This window comes from Coregonus clupeaformis, chromosome 24, assembly GCF_020615455.1.
Source record: "Coregonus clupeaformis isolate EN_2021a chromosome 24, ASM2061545v1, whole genome shotgun sequence".
In the NCBI taxonomy this organism is placed as follows: Eukaryota; Metazoa; Chordata; class Actinopteri; order Salmoniformes; family Salmonidae; genus Coregonus; species Coregonus clupeaformis.
Genome location: NC_059215.1, coordinates 22,056,372 through 22,080,498, shown reverse-complemented (window position 1 = coordinate 22,080,498; position 24,127 = coordinate 22,056,372). Strand labels below are relative to the sequence as shown.

Sequence of the window (24,127 nt, the reverse complement as noted above, 5' to 3'; positions counted from 1 at the left end):
AAACTAGCTAGCTGCATTCGCTAGCTAAGAAAGTGAAAAATATACAACAAAATATAGCTATCTCTCTCACTCTTGCTTCTCCTTCATTTTTGAAGAAATAAATGTGTTCAGCTATTGTCTTTCTCTCTTTGAGTCAACTACTCACCACATTTTATGCACTGCAGTGCTAGCTAGCTGTAGCTTATGCTTTCAGTACTAGATTCATTCTCTGATCCTTTGATTGTGTGGACAACATGTCAGTTCATGCTACAAGAGCTCTGATAGGTTGGAGGACATCCTCCGGAAGTTGTCATAGTTACTGTGTAAGTCTATGGAAGGGGTGAGAACCATGAGCCTCCTAGGTTTTGTATTGTTGTCAATGTACCCAGAGGAGGACGGAAACTAGCTGTCCTCCGGCTACACCATAGCGCTACACCAGAGATTGCTGTTGAGGCTACTGTAGACCTTCATTGCAAAACAGTGTGTTTTAATTAATTATTTGGTGACATGAATATATGTATTATAGTTTTATCTAACCGTAACTTTTTCAATATTTCACTATTTTTATTTTTATGAAATTCACTGACGAGAATGGTCCTCCCCTTCCTCCTCTGAGGAGCCTCCACTGGTGTGTGTGTGTGTGTGTGTGTGCGTGTGCCTCGCTGTGGGCTGCTAGACTGCTGTGCCGTTTTACTGTCGCACACACTGTGGTCTCGTTATTTTCAGCTCATACCGGATGTGATTCAGACTGGGGGATTGTGTAATTGACAAGACAAACCACACGCGCACACATTCATAAACACCCACACTTTGGGAGGATTTCTGGTAAGGGTGCTGGGCTCCCCCTGAGCTTACGCATTTAAAGGCGAGTATGGGCCAGAGCACAGCCTGCATTAGGTTTCGTTTTTGGTGTGCATGAACAGTTTGTTTTACTGTTGAGCTTGGAAACTGGATCACAGATGCTGAGTGGAAATAAAAGCAGTGCTCAAGCCGGGAAAACAGCCTTTTAAAGATAAACTAAACTCTTTCATCTCGTTGAGCACTTTGTCATTTCCTATCCTCAAAACACACACAGCCCATGCAGGTGATGCTCAACTCCCATCTCAAACCCTCACATTGTATTCTACGCTTCTCTGCAAACTATGCAGACAACTCTGTCATTTGAGTGTTTTAATCTAAACATCACTGTTTATATCGTTACTGTTTACAAAGCATCAGGGTCACAGGAAGAGGTAAAGGAATGTGTATGGGCTATCTTGTCTGAGAGATAGACAGAAAGCCCTTGTTAACTATTAATTCCTCTTCCAAGAAACATTAGTCTGTGTTGTGACTCATCTATAACATGAGGAGAAAGGTATTGGTCAAGGAGCACCATTTCCTAGTTCGCTATGCACTCACCCCGTGTAGCTCAGTTGGTAGAGCATGGCGTTTGCAACGCCAGGGTTGTGGGTTCGTTTCCCACGGGGGGCCAGTATGAAAATGTATGCACTAACTGTAAGTCGCTCTGGATAAGAGCGTCTGCTAAATGACAATAAAAAAAAAAAAACTTAAGACATTTTGTAGAATTCATCTGAGAAATTAAAGATGCCCAAATAAAGCTGACAAATATGACGTTTTCACTTTAGTATTATCTCAGTTTCATATTTATCTGCTATGCTGCCTGCTACATGAGCCAATAACTAAATGAGCACTTGTAAACACTCTTTATCATACTGTTGGGTTTACTTGATTGCTGTCATAAGTTTACAAATTAAGCTTTAACCATACATGAAAATGCTACTTTGAGAAACATTTTGGAACAGGGAATATGCGTTATTACACAAGTTGTAACATGTTTATAATAGTGTTGTCCAAAATGTGCAAGTAGAGGAATGCTGTAACATAGTTATTCTGTTGCAATAAACAGTGGTTGCCATGTCAGCAGGTGGAGCTGTAGAAGCCATCTGACAACATAAACTGTGAACAAAGTTTCAGACAGTGAAAAGTAGTGGTTCGGATTGGCTACAGTGTACCAATAGGAAGCTCCTATGCGGAAACAATGGTAGAGAGAAGTCGTGTGATGTCAACGCTATTTTTGATGCTACCCGCTTAGATTTCTATTTTCGTCTTCTTCAGGGGCTGGATTTGCCAAGTTGCTTGCGATAACTCATTCTTTCTCCCTCACTAGTAACCTACTGGCGAATCTCATCCTTGGCCCCTGGTCCCGTTCCCTGTATGTTACTAGACAGTCCTTTCACAAATAGGCTTCACAGGACGAGTAACAGACATCATTGGCTTTTTGGAGGAGGATTTAGAATTTGGATTTAGAACCTGTTGCATTGTTGTGACTTATTCTTACAAGGTAACACATTTTCTTTCATGTGCATAACTTGTGGAGCTCAGATAATTGTTCTGTGTTATACAGTATTGCAGCAGTAGGCTAATCTACCTGCGAGAATGTAGCCTGTTATTGGTGCGTGCGGTGCAGTCAGGTCTGTCATTCTAGAAATAGATAGCTAGGCTACATTTCGAAACACAAGTCAATTTCAATGGGGCTACAACCATCGTATCCTAGCGGGGCCGTCCTTCTTGTTTCCATGGAGTCCTCTCTAAGCAGATGTTCAGGTCAGGGCAACAGCTTTTCTCGGAGTGAGAGATGAATTCCACTGCTGAATTGTTACAAATTAGTTCGTGAAGCAATACCTTTGTCGGAAAATGTCTCTTACACTTTTCTGAAAGCTGTGTAAAGTCCTTTGTTTTAGACAGCCTACACTTTTCATATACTTGAATTTAGCTGTCTGCAGATGGAATCACGGCGTCGGGACCTACGGTAGACAAAGACCGACGGGACAGCTTTTTTTCAAGAGTGTCAGGTAGGCCCCCTAAACTTGTCACTTGAACCGTGCAATAACAAATATGTAACATCTCATTGCCACATATCACCTCTGTCTTCAGAATAATAGACTTACCATTATTATTATGTTTTCCTCCAGAATGAGCCATAAATTTAGAATGACTACATCTGTTTGCAAATTAGTAATCCACAACCAATTATTCAAGGTTGTTTGAACAGGTCTCAAAAGTTATGCATTTGTCAGAAACTTTCAGACCTAGTTTATTTTGTAGGTAGATAACAATCTATGCACTGACAAATATGGAACAATTGTGTTGGGTTCTATGCTGCTAATGAACATGTTTTTATTTTCTTCATGATTTGTCGCTAGCATGATTCTCTAGATAGATTTACTTTTAGAGCAACACACAGACACGCGCGAGCGCATCAAGACTACAATAGGGTGACATTGGCTAGGGGATCCTATGTTCTTATGTTCTCACACCACAAAGTACTCCCAGAATAACATATGAATAAGTAATACATGTACAGCGTATGTTTTTTTTGTTGATAAAGAATAACATGCCTATTATGTGTGTGGAATAGTTGGCACTGAGAGCTAAAATCGGAGTGTGCATTAGATCGGAGTGATAGCCCTAGCTCTTGCTGTGCCAGGCTTATGTTCCATCCATGCAAAGGAGTCCATCTTCCTGGAAAAACACAGTGAGGTCATGGCCAAAGCTGCAGTGTCCCATTTCATGTGTCAGTCCGGGCCAATTTACACGGCCCTTCTCTTTTGTGTCCCTCTAATCTGTCTAGGGTTGCAAAAGGAGGGTATATTAGTTTACCAGTAAATAAACAGAATTTGGGCATCTTTCATGGATTTTATGTAATCTATCACAAGACATCTAGTAGCCCTTTTGGTACTTCAGATGATCACAGGTGTCTGTTATAATGCCTGGCCCTCTGTGTGGTCTTGTAAAATACAGTAGTTTAAATAATTAAATAAGATTATTTAAAAAATAGAATAACAAAGCTGTAAAACATCATCCTCCAACTTAGTGAATATCATTGGGGTTTAATATGGTGTATTTATTTGACTATGTCAATATGTATTTGTTGTCAATGTTTTTGGTGTCAAACTGGTGGCAGTTGTGAAGAAAGTCAATAGTTGGAAGAGTTGCAGAGTTAATTAAAATGGTTGATTAGATACTTTTTTCATTAATTAGGCTATTTTCTCTTGAACCATATGGGTTATCTACTAGAAACTCATGGACATTATGGACACAGGTAAAATAAATGAATACTATATATGAGTCATAATAAATAAAACAAGTTATTAAAGTATAAAGTACCAACGTTACTATGGATTGCCATAGATTTTCTGTTAATTACCAAAATTACTGAAGATTTCGTTAACTTTGGTAAATTACCGGTAGCTTTGCAACCCTCTAATCTGTCCCTGTTCATCAGAAGACACTGCCTCTCATTCTCCTGTAGCTGTTGCTGCTGCTCCGATGTGAGACAACAAACCCCCTTAACGAAGTTAAGTCAATGAGGTTATTAAAGCTAGGCTCTGGTCAGTCAGCACCTTGTTGTGGTTGTTACTCAGCTCCTCCTGTTGTGATTCTACTGCCACAATGGGTTTTTGTAGAGGGAAGATAATGTGTCTGTGGTGGGTTATGTGCCCAGGTAATGGTAGTGTATCGTTCCATAGCATGAAGCTCAGTATCAGTTAAATATATTTTCTAGTCATTTGGATTTGGTTCATGCCAGCCTATTTATAGTCTGGAATCGAGAATGTGTCTGTGGTTTGGTCTTTGTCTGGATGAGGTATCTGTTGCTTGTGAAACCACGTAGTGAAGGGTTGTGATACCAAGAGTGAAGAGGATGAGAACACGCAAACCTTCTAAAAAGATAGTCTTACATTTCCCTTAACATACCAGGAGAGGAGGAAAATGTAGAGAGATAACAATAGCAAGATTGTTTTGAAGGGAGCTGCAGTAAAGATCAAGTTTCCTGTTTCTGGTTGAAACCAGGGTCAGCTGACTCCCTCCTTCCCCCCACGCCGCCGCTGCTGTCTTGAGAGAAAAAGCCCAGAGGGTTTGCCTTAGATCCATGAAATAATTTGATATGGTTAGTCTCATAGTCCTTGTGTGGACGGACCTTGTGATCTCTGGAACCAAACTTTGTTGAATGTTAAATGTGAGTCTGGATCCCTGAGGTAACACAGGCCTGTAAATTCTGCCGTGTCAAATCAATTAGCCAAGGTTAAACCTGGTGACTTGTCCCTATTTAAGTTGTCCAGGAATTGCTTTAGTAACGGCAGCATATACATATAGCATTTACCTCTGAGGCCAGTTGGACATGCTAGAAAGTTAAACTTCCAGCTCTGCACCAGGAGCTCTGTGTCTGTCACTTTGCTCAGGTAGTGGTGGTCTGGGCGGTGGTCTATTGGCAGTCAGACTCAAAGGCCCATGACAGTGGGAGACTTGTACTGGTCTAGGATCAGATTGCCTGTTGTTGCCAGGCAGGTAATGCGATCCCCCTTCGTCTCCGCCGTCTGGCCTGTGTAATGTAGACCACTAGAAAAGAGCAGAGGCCACGGAGAGCTGCTTTCACAGGATGTATTATGGCTCTCCTCTCTACCATTCTCTGGTAGTCAGATCACATAGATCAGTTAGTGTGAGAGGCTGTTTCTATAACGACAAGCAGGGAATCATAGTCTCACCTGTCTCTCCATCCTCCACATCACCCCTTCTCTCTCTTTTTCTCTTGCTTAAAGTTTATGGTTGAAAGTCTGATACCGCAATGTCTCCAATAGACAAAATCCCCTTTGCTTTAATAGAACATGGCTGTTCACAGAGCACCACTAGTCTATAAAATGGCCTTCCTGTGGTAACTTTAAATGCCAGGAACCAAGAAAATAAATCTACTTATAGATCTGAGGCTTGTTTACTGGATTTGGAGATTGATGCGTTGCTGGTCTCTGATAACGACTGAGGGTTTGCAGTTATGTATTCAGTGTGTGTGTGTGTGTGTGTGTGCATGTGTGTGTTACCAAGACTTTTAATGTCCTCTTCTGTTTTTGTTCATTCAGTTAGAAAAGTGTGACTGCATATTCATGAGGCGTGTTCCCTTCAAAGGTTTTCCCAGAACAGTTGTTAAAGTTTAAAGTCTCAGAGTTGGAGAGGGGGAGAGAGATAGAGGGAGAGAAAAACAACTTGATAACTGCAGAGGGACTCAGGGCTCAAACTTGGTTAAGAGAAAAAAGAAAAGTGAGCGACAGAGCGAGAAGAGAGCAGGCAGATGTACGGATGTCAGAAAGATGTCATTATCTGCATTTTTGTGTGTGCTCGTGCAGTTTAACTTAACCACTGAATTATACTGTAGCCTCTCCTGCTCAGGAAGCAGTAAACGTAGCAGAAACTCTCCTTTATGACTGTGTATCTGCCAAGCTGGCCTGGCCTGTGCTGTTCTGTTTTCACAGTACCTTAGGGTTAGCCACCCAGGGGCCTTTCTCTCCTCTCCTCCATCTCTCCCCACCCATGGGCTTTCCTCTCCTCTCCTCCATCTCTCCCCACCCAGGGGCTTTCCTCTCCTCTCCTCCATCTCTCCCCACCCAGGGGCTTTCCTCTCTTCTCCTCCATCTCTCCCCACCCAGGGGCTTTCCTCTCCTCTCCTCCATCTCTCCCCACCCAGGGGCTTTCCTCTCCTCTCCTCCATCTCTCCCCACCCAGGGGCTTTCCTCTCCTCTCCTCCATCTCTCCCCCACCCAGGGGCTTTCCTCTCCTCTCCTCCATCTCTCCCCACCCAGGGGCTTTCCTCTCCTCTCCTCCATCTCTCCCCACCCAGGGGCTTTCCTCTCCTCTCCTCCATCTCTCCCCACCCAGGGGCCTTTCTCTCCTCTCCTCCATCTCTCCCCACCCAGGGGCTTTCCTCTCCTCTCCTCCATCTCTCCCCCACCCAGGGGCTTTCCTCTCCTCTCCTCCATCTCTCCCCCACCCAGGGGCTTTCCTCTCCTCTCCTCCATCTCTCCCCACCCAGGGGCTTTCCTCTCCTCTCCTCCATCTCTCCCCACCCAGGGGCTTTCCTCTCCTCTCCTCCATCTCTCCCCACCCAGGGGCTTTCCTCTCCTCTCCTCCATCTCTCCCCACCCAGGGGCCTTTCTCTCCTCTCCTCCATCTCTCCCCACCCAGGGGCTTTCCTCTCCTCTCCTCCATCTCTCCCCACCCATGAGCCAGACCACGACTCAATACACACAACACTCCCATAATGCTGACCTCTGAGTTAAGTGGCAGAACTGTTGTTTACCTGTCTGTTCCGCTCTCAGGGTGATTTAGGAAGGGAGGGTAAACAGGGAGGAAGACGCTTCAGGGAAGAACAGTACCCCAACAGTGGAACTGGACTTGTAACATCCATGTAACTGCTATGTTTTATTTGTAATGACAAATTCCACATAAAGTTTGACTTTAATGAAAGCCTCTAACATAGTGTTTCTCTTTGTAGTCATGGTTACATAGTAAAGGTTGCTCCTCCATGGTTCAGTGCAACAGGCTTATGATACACCCACCCTGGGATGAGAGAATGCTGTGGAGTCCTTTACTGGGTGCACCCTCTAAACAACATGAACTAGAATGAAACAGCAGGAATTGATGCATGCAAGACAAGTGAAACCTTCCATATCGCACCACTTAGTCTGCGGCGCAGCACTTGATGCGACTCGTCTGTCAGTAACAATGTTTTTTTTATTTTCTCGCTAAGAGATAGGGTGGTGATACGGTGGTGGAATGGCTGAAACAGGTGTGTGTTGTTGTGTGGTTTGTCGATGTGGGTGTGTTGACGTGTGTTGGGCCTGGGTGATGAGGGGGCCATGCTAATTCCTTTCCTTTGAGAGAGCTGCTGTGTTGAGTGTCTTATCTCACTGGGGCTTTGTGGGGAATGTGTTTGATATCGGAGGTGGGTGAAGGAGACACAAGAATGGGCGTAGGGTAGGTGAGCAGACCTGGAGGTCTGGAGGGTGTAGGGTAGGACTGATATTGGGTGTGTCACTGAGAGATAAAGATGTCATCATCTGTCACATCTTAGCTACAGCACACCTGGCTACAGCTCACTGCCAGGGAACCATGTCATCTATTGTTCATCATTTCCTGTGTGTTTGTGTGTGTTAGTGCTGAGCGATTAACCGGAATTTCGGTTATTTGTTGTTTTTTAAACAACAAATTCACAACTGTTCAATTATTTGAATTCAATTGAGTATTTTTCTTTCTTCTGTGAGCTCAATGGCAGTTTTTCTAGAGATAAATAAGATAAAGTCTGAACTATGTGATGTAGTAGGGAGTTGTAGTTTCCAACAGGCCAATAGTCTACATAGTTTAGCGCAGAAAATTGGTAATTAACTACAATGACCATAATCCATTGCGGGCCTACTTGTATCGTCTGTGTTTCTTTTATACCTGGTACATAAAAGAGACAGAAGAAGGCGCGATTGAAGGATAGAAAGCAGTTGCTTCACCAGGTATCTCTACCTAAAAAAAATACATGATCTAAGTGATTGATAGTTGGTATTCAGCAGTCATAAAAAGTATGCCTTATTTACTTTGAATAACTACTAAAATAGTGATTCTGTCAGACAGCATAGGCAGCAGCTCTATAGAGATATAATAAAATAAAACAAATGTAATATACACAACTGAAATATTTTATTAAAGTAATGTAATGTGAATAAATGATGGTTAATAAGCGATAAGCAGTGATGGGCAGTCACTACCATCATGGGACTTTTATTAATAGTTTATTCTGTGTTACAGCATTCAACCAACAAAATGCATAGTGCATTTAATGTTTAAAAAAAACATGATTCGTTTTTAATCTGATTATTTTTTTATCTAACCGAAACAGAACCGACTTCAAAAAGCACTAATCGTTCAGCAGTGTGTATGTGTGACCAGGGTCAAAGCTTTAGGGTAATTTCGACACAGAGGGAAGGAGATGACTGGAATGTTTATGTAGTGAATGTGACTGGGTCTGACTTCAGTAGGGCCTAGTATAGCTTTGACGTGCGTGCCGTGCATTGAACGCCTTGTAAATATGATTCTAAAAACACCTGTCAAGACAAATGCAATGATTTAAATATTGTTTTTATGACTGCTCAGAATCAATTCAGCTTTTTAAAGTCACTTTACACCTGCATAAAAGTCTTTAAGCTTTATTTTGGAATCCTGCGATTCAATTGGAATAAATGACACACAGAGATTAGCGTAGGTTGCAAGCACCACTAAGACAAACACTATGGCAAGACACACTATCTTATGCACTTGAAGACTAAGGTATGGACAAACCACAAACAGAGAAACACTCTAAATACTCTGAGACAGACAAGCAGGCATCCACACACACACACACACACACACACACACACACACACTGGCTTTAAAGGGATAATCCGCCCCAAACCACTAATTCCTATGACAACATGTGAAAATTGTTGTGGAAATCTGTTGCAGCTCAAGTCGACTACAAAACCCTCAATGCAATGCTCTCTCTGGGCATTAATCCACTCAGTTGAATGGGTAGCAGCTCCCCTTCACCCATTTACTGGCAGGGCTACTGGCTGCATGAAGCTGGGGCGGCGGGAGAGGAGAGTCCTGCTGGACCCTAGTCTTTCAGCTCAAATTCCATGTGAGGAAGAAAGTCTTTTTTCATCCTCTACAGGAATAGCTTGGTCTTGACAATACTGAACTAGCAACACATTCATTTGACTAAGCCTGTCTGAATAGTTGTAGAGTTATATCTCTACACTCATGGTTTATTTGTAGAAACATCTGGTGTACATTCTGTTTACTACTGTTAATTTCAGAACAGCGTCACTTGGTTATTTAACAACAGTAGTAAAGTGGACATTAGCATATGTTCTATGTTTGCGTCTGGAGTGTGTATTTGTGTTCATTTGGGCACTGTGAGCTTGGCTTTGGTTATAGCTTTACAAAAATACCTTCTCACCAGAAGTTACTGGCTGGGAGGAAACCAAACCGAGGCTAAACTCTGCAAACAGGAAGTGTCTCTTTCTCTCTCATTGTTGTGTTTTTATAGACTGTGCTTCCTTTTGCCTGCTGTGGTTACCATGGTTACAGCAGCCCCCTGATCTCTGGTGTTGTTTATGGGATGGCCCAGAGCAAAGCAGAGCTAGGCCCTGTCTGTCTGTCTGAATAACGCCAGTAAGAACGAGAGAAGAGGAGGAGGATGTGGTCTGTCCAAAGATGAGTAGAGATGGGGGTAGCACCTCTAATTATAGCTCACAGAAAGCAGAGGCAGAAGTGCTGCTGTGTGTGTTTTCATCTCGTGCTATTTTGGACCTGTCCTTGTCTTTGTCCCGGTCCCTGTCTCCCTGTATGTGGCTGAAACATGAGTTGTAATCACTAAGACGTCCTTGCCTGAGCAGGAAACCAAACAATAGACTACTATCAAAAATGATCTCAGGGGGGCAGTTGGTGGGGAGGGCTGTGTTTGTGTGTGTATGGCTAATTAAAAAGTCTGAGAGCTTTTCTGGTGTTGATTAAAGGTCTTGCTGCATTTCCCTGCTCTCTGGAACTCGTATTTGCGCTGCTCCTATTTTGTAGAGGGAGGGAGGGAGGGAGGGAGGGAGGGAGGGAGGGAGGGCTGGCTGGCTGGCTGGCTGGCTGGCTGGCTGGCTGGCTGGCTGGCTGGCTGGCTGGCTGGCTGGCTGGCTGAGAGAGAGAGAGAGAGAGAGAGAGAGAGAGAGAGAGAGAGAGAGAGAGAGAGAGAGAGAGAGAGAGAGAGAGAGAGAGAGAGAGAGAGAGAGAGAGAGAGAGAGAGAGAGAGAGAGAGAGAGAGAGAGAGAGAGAGAGAGAGAGAGAGAGAGAGAGAGAGAGAGAGAGAGAGAGAGAGAGAGAATAGCAGTATTCTAATCACCCATGTTACGGTAATGGAATCTTTATAATGTTCCATAGTAACACATGCTGTATGGAGAGACACTGAAGCCCTGGTAATAAATGGCCGATCGTGTGGTTTTATCTCTGCACATCCTGAACCCACAAAAGGAAACCTGAGGTGTTTTGGAAACTCGGGTCAGGACAGAGGAAACTTTAGCCTGGACAGAATGCATAAACCTCTGCTCCACTGTCAAAGAAAGAGGTAGACACACACAAACGTGAGTACACACACGTGCACATGCACACATACACATTGTGAGTTGACATGTGTTAACTTCGACATTGTTTCCCTTGTCTACAGGTAGCTGTAGTCTATTCTGTCTTCAACAGTGTCAATATAATGAGATGTGCTTGTCTTAGCTGAGGAGTTACAGAGAGAAAGTCTCTGTTTTTATTCAGTAATTAAATTGGTCCCTGTATTTCCCTGGAGCAGTCAGCAACTGTTGACAGGTCCATTTCACTTCACTATGTATGTTATATAAGCTGTCCTTTGGGCAGAACCTTTCAATGCTGATGTCTCTCTCTCTCTCTGCTAGAGCTACTGCAATCAGATAACACACACACACACAGGTAGGTCTCAGGTGATTTACATAACGATGAGGGCTGGAAGCACACCTACCATTGGTTGTCTATATATAGCTCTCTGGCAGCTCTGTCCTCCCACACAATCAAATGAGCTGGCCTGATAGGATCACATCGCACTATACCAGTCACACACACACACACACACACACACACACACACACACACACACACACACACACACACGCCAGCCTGAGAGAAACCATTCACAGAAAGGACCCCATACAATGGCTTTGTTATTCCACAGCTGGTTATTTTGGGCTTGTTTTTATCTTCTTCCTATGGGAAAGTTGAAGCAATTGTATTTCACAGGTCATATTTATCTCTGGTGCTTTATCAAGCTGGAGTTGTTTCTCATGATTTTATCTCTAACCAATCCCAAAAGTCAACTTCATTTTGACCCCAGTGTTTGTTGTGTGTTTGTGCAAGTGTGCATGTGTACGTATGTGTGCGTATGGCTAATTAAAAAGGCCGAGAGCTCTTCTGGTGTTGATTAAAGCTCTTGCTGCCATGAAAACAGAACACATGGCTTTATATTAGCAACATTCTATTCAACAATACTTTTCTGATGTCCCTATTTTGTGTGCTCTTCTTTTTTGGGTATGTTCTAAAAGTTTGTAATAACAGGAGGTCGATGGACACAGTGGGCCATGATTAACATTCCTGCTGTAATTCCAGACATACTTACCCAGCAGAGAAAGTCTACGAACTGCTGCTCTCTCTGCTGATCTGCTCTCTGTCAATCCCTCTTTTATCTGACCTGGCTGTCTGTCTATCCTACTGCTACAGCTCCGAGAGATGGGAGGGGAAGAGAGGAGAGGATAGGAGAGGAGAGAGAGGGGAGAGGAGAGGACAGGGAGGAGAGGATAAGAGAATAGAGGAGAAGGGAGGGGAGAGGACAGGAAGAAGAGGAGAGGATAAGAGAATAGAGGAGAGGACATGGAGGAGAAGATAAGAGGAGAAGGGAGGGGAGAGGACAGGAAGGAGAGGAGAGGATAAGAGAATAGAGGAGGAGAGAGGAGAGGACAGGGAGGAGAGGAGAAGAGAAGAGAAGAGAAGAGAGTGGAGAGGAGTGGACAGGAAGGAGGGGAGGGGAAGGGAAAGGTCCTGTTGAAAGGTTCAAACCAATTAAGCCCTTCATCCTCTAGCAGTGGACTGGAACATAGTTTAGCACTCCCAGTAGGATCCAGGCCAAGCAACACATACCTCACTAGTGACTACCTACCCTGACTGACCCACAGCCAGACGGATAGGCCTCACTAGTGACTACCTACCCTGACTAAGTGACAGCCAGATGCATAGGCTTCTGTTGTCAACAACTGCATTACAATTATAAAGAATGCCGCTATATTGTATACATATTTTGCATGCATTCAGTCCTAGGGCTGTAACGGTAATTGAATAACTGTGTAACTGACAGTTATGGATGAAGACTGCCATGAAAGTAAAATAACCATCAAAACTGTTTAAATAGGCCTACATTCATAAAAAAAAAATCTATAAAACAAAATGTAACTTTCTTTTCATGTAGATCCACTTTACCTAATAGCAGGAGTGTTTACTAATGTTTTGTTAACTTAAACTGTCTACATCTCTCCTCCTCTTTCCAACTGTCATTTGATGCTCGAGCAGCTGATCCACTAGATGCACGAGGGTGTAGGAGCACTAGCCTATAGGCATTGGCACTTCAGTAAAGAAATTGTTTGTGTGGACGTTCTTTTGTACAATGCACGTTTTCAAGGTTGTTCTGGCTCTGAGGTCTATAATGCGCTAATGTTGTGTCAAATGGACAATGCGCCAATCCTCTCCAACCTGGTATAATTTGATACAGATCTTTTTTTAATTTATAGTCTACTCAACACTGATAAATAGGCTATGGACATGCTGTGTGTTTTTTTCTATTTAAATGATTGTCAATTTCATCTTCATACTATCACATAGCTGTCTCTCCCCTTCATACTTTCCTTGTCAATTTATTATCTTATAGCCTACTTTCGGAAAACCTAATGTAGGCCTAGGTTTTTTTATGGAAAGGAAAGGAAACATATTTGCTCTTGTGTCTGACATACGCTGGTGGCTTTGATTGACGGGTCCTTTTACGGGGGTGTTTGTGTGTGAGTTCGCTGATTCTCTCTATAGGCCTGTGAGGTTGACCATACGGTTGGATTGGAACAGTGAGGAGGCAATTCGAGGAAGATGTGCTTTTTCTTGTCAATGTGAGGATTTTATTAGCTAACATGAAGATAATAAGCCGGCGACTGTACAAGTATTTACAAAAACAAATAAACAGGACAGTGAACAGAAAGGGAGGCCTAATAAACTGAACTGAATAACATAGAGCTCTAACAAGAGAAAACCATGTCTGTAAACCCGGCAGCATGCCGATCTTATCATCTCTGTCTTGTCCAGAATGAGCTCTAGATTAGGGGACGGTCGTCACAAGGCCTATATGTCCATTCAGAAAGTTTACTAAAGTAGCCTGTCTGGACTCCATCTCAGGGGTGTCAGGTTGTCATAACAATCCCCTGCTCTGACCTCTCTCTCCTCTCCTCTCATTTGTTCTCTTTTTAGTTATGTCTCTGGATGTTCAAAGGGAATACTTTGAGCTCCTGGCGGCCTTGCAGAGTCAGAGTGTAGTTAAGGAGCTGAACCTGAATGACTAGGATATTGCTCCTAGAGTGCAGCACAATCAGTCAATCAATCAAATGTATTTATGAAGCCCTTTTTACATCAGCAGATGTCACAAAGTGCTTATACAGAAACCCAGCCTAAAACCCCAAAGAGAAAGCAATGCAGATGTAGAAGCACGGTGGTTAGGAAAAACTCCCTAGAAAGGCAGGAACCTAAGAAGAAACCTGGAGAGGAACCAGGCTCTGAGGGGTGGCCAGTCCTCTTCTGGTTGTGCCGAGTGGAGATTATAAGAGTACATGGCCATTAAGGCCATATTTTTCTTCAAGATATTAAACCTTCATAGATGACCAGCAGGGTCAAATAATAATCACAGTGTGCGCTGAACTGAACCCTTCTACTGAGGAACTTGACTTGTGTTTTCAGCTTGGGCAAGTATAGTGTTTTGTAGTGCGTCGTAGTGGAGTAAATTCCGTATTAAAAAGGGCAATTTTGGAAAAGAAACTGTCAGATAATTGATACATTAGCAAACACTGGAATGTAGACCAGAGGATACAGTGGTGATAGCGAGTGTGGGAGACGATGGTTGTATCCCTGGCTGTCACCACTGACACAGTTCTGTAGACTCATCAATACTTTAGTGTGTGCAGAGTGACAAGACTTATCTACAAACCCTAAGGAACTGTTCACACTCAGTCACACACACTCGGGGACACAGTGACACACACACCTTTGCATTAAATGGGCAATCTGCAGTTGCTACATCAAGTTTTGGACTTATAAATGAATGATATGTCCCCATTGATTCTTGAAGAATATAACTCATTAATGAGTGTGGTGCTGTAAAGGGCAAACCGTCTCACCACGCCCTTCCAGAACCCCAGCTGGGCTCTATTAGCCACCTAACTGGGAAGGTTCTGGAAGGGCGTGGTAAGACGGTTTGCCCTTTACAGCACCACAATGCCTCATGAGTTAGTTCAACTGTCATACTCCATCAGAACCCAAAATATACGTTTGTTTTACTCCAATGTTGTAAACAAAGTAAATGTAAACAAACACTGTATAGCCTCAAAACATGGTTAAAACTATAATTTTTATATCATTGATGGTCAGTCTTTTTTTGTATTGCTTTTTACAGTAACAGTAGTTCGCTTTGTTATCATTTCAACTGCGAATTGGCCCTTTAACAACTACATTGATATTTTCAGCAAGGTTACTTTAAGAAAACTGAATACACATGCTCAGACATATTCAAGCCTTTTTTCCTTGGAGGATGTTGTTTGTGCTACATATCCTCTGGGCCGATGGATCAGGACCTCTGATGAGGAGGACAAACAAAAGTCACCATTGAAATTAGCAGCAGAGCCTGAAAAAAAGTTCCTCCCACCCCAAAATAGATGTGGAATACATGCCAATTAGAGACTCCATTCCAGTCAGCATCAACAAGAGGAGGAGGTGGGGAAGGGAGGGAAGGAGGAAGGGAGGAGGGGGGGTGGAGGGAGGGAAGGACGGACGGAGGGGGAGGTGTCTGACCCAAGTGGAGCAGATGTCACTTGGTCAACACTTCCTGTTTTGTTGGCCTTTTTTATTTTGAGATGGCTAATTTGGAGGGCCAGCCAGTCGCTGAGTCTCCTGTCTCTTTGGCTTTATGTGTGGAGCTGGGCCTGAGATTTACACTGACACTTTGGTTTTATGTGTGGAGCTGGGCCTGAGATTTACACTGACACTTTGGTTTTATGTGTGGAGCTGGGCCTGAGATTTACACTGACACTTTGGTTTTATGTGTGGAGCTGGGCCTGAGATTTACACTGACACTTTGGTTTTATGTGTGGAGCTGGGCCTGAGATTTACACTGACACTTTGGTTTTATGTGTGGAGCTGGGCCTGAGATTTACACTGACACTTTGGTTTTATGTGTGGAGCTGGGCCTGAGATTTACACTGACACTTTGGTTTTATGTGTGGAGCTGGGCCTGAGATTTACACTGACACTTTGGTTTTATGTGTGGAGCTGGGCCTGAGATTTACACTGACACTTTGGTTTTATGTGTGGAGCTGGGCCTGAGATTTACACTGACACTTTGGTTTTATGTGTGGAGCTGGGCCTGAGATTTACACTGACACTTTGGTTTTATGTGTGGAGCTGGGCCTGAGATTTACACTGACACTGGCTTTATGTGTGGAGCTGGGCCTGAGATTTACACTGACACTTTGGTTTTATGTGTGGAGCTGGGCCTGAGATTTACACTGACACTTTGGTTTTATGTGTGGAGCTGGGCCTGAGATTTACACTGACACTTTGGTTTTATGTGTGGAGCTGGGCCTGAGATTTACACTGACACTTTGGCTTTATGTGTGGAGCTGGGCCTGAGATTTACACTGACACTTTGGTTTTATGTGTGGAGCTGGGCCTGAGATTTACACTGACACTTTGGCTTTATGTGTGGAGCTGGGCCTGAGATTTACACTGACACTTTGGCTTTATGTGTGGAGCTGGGCCTGAGATTTACACTGACACTTTGGTTTTATGTGTGGAGCTGGGCCTGAGATTTACACTGACACTTTGGTTTTATGTGTGGAGCTGGGCCTGAGTTTTACACGGACACTTTGGCGCCCATTGTTCCCGTTTCCCTTTTCTCCTAGCAGACCCGACCACAGACGACATCACTCAGCTTCAGCTCAGTGTGTCTCTTTCTGCCTGCCTCCATCACCACAGACTTGCCACAACTATCTTTTTACCAGGCTTTACTTGTTTTGTAACCCCAAAATAAGGACACAAATCAGCAGTTCACATCTCAAAGTGGTAGTTTTTTTTGGGGGGGGATGTGTGTACTTACTCCAGATTCGTACTACAGTTATGATAGTGTACAAATAACTTATTAATGCAGAATGAACATGTGAACTCATGAGTAGTGATAGAGTTTATAAGAGGTCAAGTGTGTCAAGTTACAGAAAGACTCTCGGTTTCATACTTTCTCAATCAGTCATTCTGTGTTCTGCCTAATAATCTGGAGGAGGGACCAGAGGGATAGAGGTTCCCGTACACACTGGCCATACTGGTAGAACCGATCCAGAGGGGAGAACGATACAGTTCTGGGAAGGAGATGAGGAGGAGGAGAGACTGACTGTCTGTTCAGTGTTCAGTGGGACTCATCAAAACTCCTAGCCCTGAACCAGGCTTCAACAGACACATCTTCATCATCACATCACACCATGCCTTCATGATTCTGAGAAACAGTTTGTCCATCAGCCAGTTTCATATTTCAGACACTCATTGTCAGACGCACAGTTGACCTGTGAGTAGAGCTGTTGCGGTGACCGTATTACCGCCACACCGCCATTCGTGTCATGACCACAGTCAAATTCCACAAGACCGTTGAGTCAAGGTAATCTCCTGTTATGCACACTGGACATGCGTTAGTAGTACCCAACTTGCTAACTACCATCAGGTCCTAATGGCCTGGTACTCAGGGCTCTATTGCCTCTCTAACCACTCTGACATCAATGCAAATGCAATCGAAAATCACATCAAACACATAATCAGAACAGTATGTGCTTTTAAATCTCACCTCACTGTGACTGAACAATTTGAAGAAAGAAGTTAAACAGCAGGTTGAAACTGAGTGGAAAACATGGTCATTGTGGATGTTGTTTCAAAGCCTGACACAATGAAATGGACAGCGCTTTCTAATTAAAAACACCCATATGCATAGCATAGGCCTATATATGAGTCCCAAAAAAATCCTGAATTTAAAAAATGATTGTGCCGTTATACAATACATAGCCTACCGTATATTACACATGGCAGAACAATAAAACAAAAATACTGATTTAAGATATCTTTGGCACATAATTGGTCTAGCCTAAATTAAACAAATTCAAAGTTAGCCCACAATTATAATGAATTTGTAAATTATTTAGATTTTATATTTGTATAACTAATAGGCTGACACATTACCTTTAGCTACTGAATATCTCACTACCATGTGTTTTCATCTCCTCCCCTCTCTCCTTCATTCCTTTCTCCAGCGCGGAGAGAGAGGGGCTGTCAACAGATTAGTGAAATATGTTTCATTATGAAAACATGTTACTATCGATGTTCCCGAACAGATTTCACTTGGTTTCCCAAATTAAGCACTGGGTAGCTGCAGGAACAGTGTGGAGAGCCCATGGCATACAGAGTTTGGGTGGAATATCACCTCTCGCGTGAAATAACCTGACATGAGTGAAACGAACCAGCGGGAATGTGGCCACCATTCGCTATTGGAGTGCATACGGATGACATGTCTTTTTTCCCTGCCCCTGTTCCTAAATCGAAACTCATTTGACATATTAGTAAAGACAAGATTAAATTGAGAATAGTCTGATGGGTGCAAATATGATCACTTGGTGAGAGAACAGCGTGTGCAGCCTGAGACAAGGAACAGAGCGCAAGCTTTTTTTGTGACTTTCTCAAACCGTCAAAAGCCTATAGTCGCATCATGCAGCCCATATACAGTGCCTTCGGAAAGTATTCAGACCCCTTGACTTCTTCCACATTTTGTTACAGCCTTATTCTAAAATGGATTACATTTTTTACAAATCTTCAGCAATCTACACACAATACCCCATAATGACAAAGCGAAAACAGGTTTTTAGATTTTTTTGCAGATGTATTAAAAATAAAAAACAGAAATACCTTATTTACATAAGTATTCAGGCCCTTTGCTATGAGACTCGAAATTGAGCTCAGATGCATCCTGTTTCCATTGATTGGAGTCCACCTGTGGTAAATTCAATTGATTGGACATGATTTGGAAAGGTACACACCTGTCTATATAAGGTCTCACAGTTGACAGTGCATGTCAGAGCAAAAACCAAGCCATGAGGTCGAAGGAATTGTCCGTAGAGCTCCGAGACAGGATTGTGTCGAGGCACAAATCTGGGGAAGGGTACCATAAAATGTCTGCAGCATTGAAGGTCCCCAAGAACACAGTGGCCTCATCATTCTTAAATGGAAGAAGTTTGGAACCACCAAGACTCTTCCTAGAGCTGGCCGCCCGGCCAAACTGCGCGATCGGGGGAGAAGGGTCTTGGTCAGGGAGGTGACCAAGAACCCGATGGTCACTCTGACAGAGCTCTAGAGTTCCTCTTTGGAGATGGGAGAACTTTCCAGAAGGGTAACCATCTCTGCAAGACTCCACCAATCAGGCATTTATGGTAGAGTGGCCAGACGGAAGCCACTCCTCAGTAAAAGGCACATAACAGCCCACTTGGAGTTTGCCAAAAGGCACCTAAAGACTCTCAGACCATGAGAAACAAGATTGAACTCTTTGGCCTGAATGCCAAGCGTCACGTCTGGAGGAAAGCTGGCACCATCCCTACAGTGAAGCACGGTGGTGGCAGCATAATGCTGTGGGAATGTTTTTCAGCGGCAGGGGCATGGAGACTAGTCAGGATCGAGGGAAAGATGAACGGAGCAAAGTACAGAGCGATCCTTGATGAAAACCTGCTCCAGAGCGCTCACGACCTCAGACTGGGGCGAAGGTTCACCTTCCAACAGGACAACGACCCTAAACACACAGCCAAGACAACGCAAAAGTGGCTTCGGGACAAGTCTCATTGTCCTTTAGTGGCCAAGCCAGAACCTGGACTTGAACCCGATCTAACATCTCTGGAGAGACCTGAAAATAGCTGTGCAGCAACGCTCCCCATCCAACCTGACCGAGCTTGAGAGGATCTGCAGAGAAGAAACTTCCCAAATACAGGTGTGCCAAGCTTGTAGCGTCATACCCAAGAAGACTCGATGCTGTAATCACTGCCAAAGGTGCTTCAACAAAATACTGAGTAAAGGGTCTGAATACTTATGTAAATGTGATATTTCTGTTTTTTATTTTTAATACATTATTAAACATTTCTAAAAACCTGTTTTTGCTTTGTCATTATGGGGTATTCAATTTTAGAATAAGGCTGTAACGTAACAAAATGTGGAAAAAGTCAAGGGGCCTGAATACTTTCCGAAGGCACTGTATCTCTTGATTTCCAAGGCATTCTAAGGTTTGTATCATTCACAACAAATGATCACTTTTACGCTCAACATAGTCACTTCATATGCACACTCTTGCTCCGGAATGGGAAAAATATCATTTATATTTTATTCAGCTAAATTCAATTATATTCTTCTCACTATAAAATCATATAATAAAAAATATTGGCACGGGACATATAAGCATATTTTGTCAGCTAAATGAACAGGCCTACAGCCTATGGCATGGAGCATAGCCAGATAACATACAGTAGGCCAACTCTTATTCTGTTCTTCTGAAAAACATTTTCTTCATATCATAATGTTTCTTTAGATCTGCCTAAAATAAATAATAGGTTTATTGTGATGGTGTATATTAAATTGATTTATTAGACTTTGAAATGTAGATGTTGCAAAGGCGCGCATCAGTGGTTTGTATGCAGCTTGTATGTGTGGAGGCCTGGAGATACTAAACGTGTTTATGTTAATTAACGGTCAATTACCATGAGAGTGGCATGCTTTTGCATTGCAATAACCGGATGACAAAATGTAATGACTGCCACAGACCTACCTGTGAGAGGGTCAGACAAACAGGGTCACTTTCTCACAGCACACACACACACACACACACACACACACACATTCATCCCCTTTCTCAGTAGGATCCATTACTGTGGAAACTAAAGGTGAGTCTTAAGTGTCTTTCTGGTGAGAATCTAAATAGTTTGTGTAGGTAAATGTGGTCCCTCTCTCTGTGTGTTCTAAATATAGCTGGTAGTGGGAGTGAGAAGGAAACGGTAAAGAGACTGCTGTTTTCTGCTGATCAGTGGCCCCCTTTGTTTCCTTGTATGAGTCGCTGCTGTTACGTTCCTGGAATAATCCACGTGTTCTTCGACTCCCAAATGTCACACTATTCGCACTACTTTTGACTAGGTCCCATTGGGCTCTGGTCAAAAGTAGTGCACTAGATAGGGAATAGGGTGCCATTTGGGGCACACCACCGAGCCTGGTGACTCCTCATCAAGAAGGATTTAAGTCATTCCAAACATTGATGGCATTCATGCAGCCTCTGCCAAGTCTTTCTCCTTCCTCCACTCCAGCCTCCTAATATGGACGCCCTAAACCGAGGGCTGTGTCAAAACATGTTAGGGGACAGGTGTTACAGCTGCATTTACACACAAACAACAACTGGACTTTGACAGACAAACATGTCCATCAGAACGTTTCCCCTCACCACATTCTTACACAGAAGCACACACTACAGCGTGCGCACACACACAAAGACACACACACACCAACCTCATCAGCTCATTTTTATTCGTACAATAGGGTTGTGAAAAGCTAATCTTTCATTCTGTTGATAAACACACCATTTTTTTGTTTTGTTAGTTCTCTCTCATTAGCAGTGGGGAGTGATTGATGTAGTCAAACAGTAATAGTCTAGTGAACAATGGAGTGTTTGTTTAATGATACAGTATACATTGATGCTGTACGCGTCCGGCTGTGCACTGTGAAGGCCTGTAAACAGCCCTTTGATTTCCATGGGCGTCCAAACTAAAGCATTAATTACATCATCCGTTTTTCCCATTCGGGGTTTGAGAGTAAACAGCTGGCTTTATCAGTGTGTATAAAGGAGGCTTTTCTCCTCAAACACAGTACACACCACACTGAACACTATGGCTGAGAATTGCCAGGGACCTCACAATATAATATCACAATACTTAGGTGCCGATACAATATGTATTACGATTCTAAATGTATTGCGATTCTTTACTGTGATTTTATTGCGATTCGATGTTCCAAACATATTGCTCACCATATGTCTGCTGCAGAGGGACGAGAGCCATGAGAACAAGTTCTGATCAGTCATGGAAATAAAAGTGCTGAAAACAAATTGGCTCCCTATTTAAAAAGAAGATGGAGAACAAGCTATGAAGGAAAAATACTGGCGTTTTAGTGCAGGTACAGCAAACTAGCACAAAAATAATATTGCGATATTGTCACTAGACAGAAACACTCAGTCTCTAGCTTGCTCTCTCTGTCTTCATTTAGATTCTTTCCCCCTTTCACCCTTTTTGACTGGTGCTGCTTGGAATTTGGAAGCAGGCCAAGTCAACGTTCATGAATGACATTTACATAATTTCCCTCAGACACTTGAGACTTGGCATGTAGTTATAAACTTTCTACCCAATACTGGCTGGGAAATTATGTCATGTGAAGTCTTTATTTTTTCTTCTATTTTTTTTTTTTGTGAGTCTATATCCGTATGCGGGTGAGAACGATTGCGCGCGTGTCAGTACGGTGTAGTAGGACCTGCATCTCTTTCCCAAACCCTTCCTGGATCCTGTTGTAGAACGTGGTGAGGCAATCTTTCCCACTGACTCCCCCATGCAATGCAAATGTCCCAGAGCAGCATGCAAAGCCATAAGAATCTGCCATTTATGTCACTGAAGAATGTAGAGTTAGGAGCGGAGTGCAGGCCAGTGGAGGAAAATAGAGCCCTGGGAGTTAAGTGTTACTGCTGTACTGTAAGAAAACACTTGAACTGAAGTCCAGAGGTTGGTAGTAAGAAATTGATTTTCCGAAAAACTAAACTCCCTCCCTCCCCCTATCAGAGTCCTCGGTGTCGGCGCCCCTGGGGTCAGTCCCCATGGACCTGCGTGTGACGGAGCGTGTGATGCGGCCGGGTTCGGACACGGCCCTGCTGACGCCCCTGCACCCCCCGCTGCTCCTCAGCCCCTTCTCCCCCCAGCCCTGCACCCCCTTCTCGCAGCAGCAGCTGCACCAGCACATACGGGTACATACAGTACAGCTAGGCCCACTCTCAGCACACAGTCCCCAAACACTCACACTGATGCCACTGGAATCCATGCATTTAATTACATGTGCTGTATGTAATGTTAAATGCCTGTAATGTTTACATTTGTGCAAATCATATTAGTAATGACTTTCATGCCCGATTTACGCTCATTAGTCCAAGTCTTTCTGTCACCCATATGTCACACATTCCCAGGCCAGAGGGGCACTTTTTCCTGTTTCCACACATATTTTACTGAGTGTCTCATCGGATTTCAGTTCAACATGGAACAACGGAGACGTGAGCAGGAGCAGGAGAAACAGCAAGAGCTGCAGCAGCTGTGGCACAAGGACAAGAGCCAACAGAGTGAGTTTTACTGTGTCTGTGTCTGTGTGTGTGTGTGTTTAGTTTGACCATCCTTGTGGGGACCAAAGGCCTCACAAGGATAGTTAGTAAAACAAGGAAAATTCAGACAAGTGGGGACATTTCGGTGGTCCCCATAAGGTAAAAGGCTATTTTAGGCTTAGGAATTAGGTTTAGGGTTACAATTAGGGTTAGAGGTTAGGTTTAGGGTTAGGAAAATAATGGATTTTGAATGGGAATCAATTGTTTGGTCCCCACAAGGATAGTAAAACATACGTGTGTGTGTGTTTGTACACTGTAGTATTGTTTCCTGATTGAAAATGTTCTGCACAATCTGGTGTAAAGAGAGATAGATCCATCAATGTCACTTTCACAAGATAAACATCCTGCACACACACACAAACATAAACACAGATAAACACACACACACACACACACAAACATGAACACAGATAAACGCACACACAGACACACACACTCTGCAAATGTAAATTTTCACACCAACCAAACAAAGAATGCCTTGTGCAAAAACCAACATGTACACCCATTTGAGAGGCATTTTCCTCTGCCTATTTCCAGCAGACTGAGTCATCATAAATTGCACCTATACAAAAATAATACCAAATCTCTTCTCTTACAACAAGCAGATGAAAACAGTAATTTTGTGCTCTGTGTTTGTATGTCCATAAATACATCTGTGTGGTCTCTGAGCATTCCTTCAGTCAGAACAGTATCTGGTAGGGCCCAGAAGGAGAGAGGAGAGGAGAGGATGAGCTGAGTGCTGTTGTTTTGACCTCTGCCCTGTGGGTCCCAAACCTGGTTCTCTGTGAGTGGCTGTCAAAGAACCACTATGGCTCTGAGCTGCACATCTCTGTGTGTTGTGGGCTGAGGCTGAGGCATGCTGGGAGGGCTGTGGTAGTAGACATCACGTGTTGCTTCCTCCTCACACAGAGCCCACTGTTCCCGTTGCCTTGCACACACACACACACACACACACACACACTGGGACGG

The 24,127-nt window shown here is 43.5% G+C and overlaps 1 protein-coding gene across 5 annotated transcripts in view; it reads left to right on the top strand.

The window, feature by feature from the left end:
* Nucleotides 1-24,127, top strand: part of LOC121538454 (histone deacetylase 7) — a 55,007-nt gene that overhangs the window by 12,391 nt on the left and 18,489 nt on the right. For 3 of the 5 annotated variants that reach the window (XM_045207089.1, XM_045207090.1, XM_041846473.2), the window contains exons 2-3: nt 22,572-22,753; nt 23,032-23,119. In XM_045207089.1, the coding sequence (XP_045063024.1) occupies nt 22,572-22,753; nt 23,032-23,119 (270 nt within the window). Of the gene's footprint in view, nt 1-2,037; nt 2,832-22,571; nt 22,754-23,031; nt 23,120-24,127 lie in introns of those variants that run through there. The other 2 variants (XM_041846471.2, XM_041846474.2) reach the window with 2 other exon arrangements.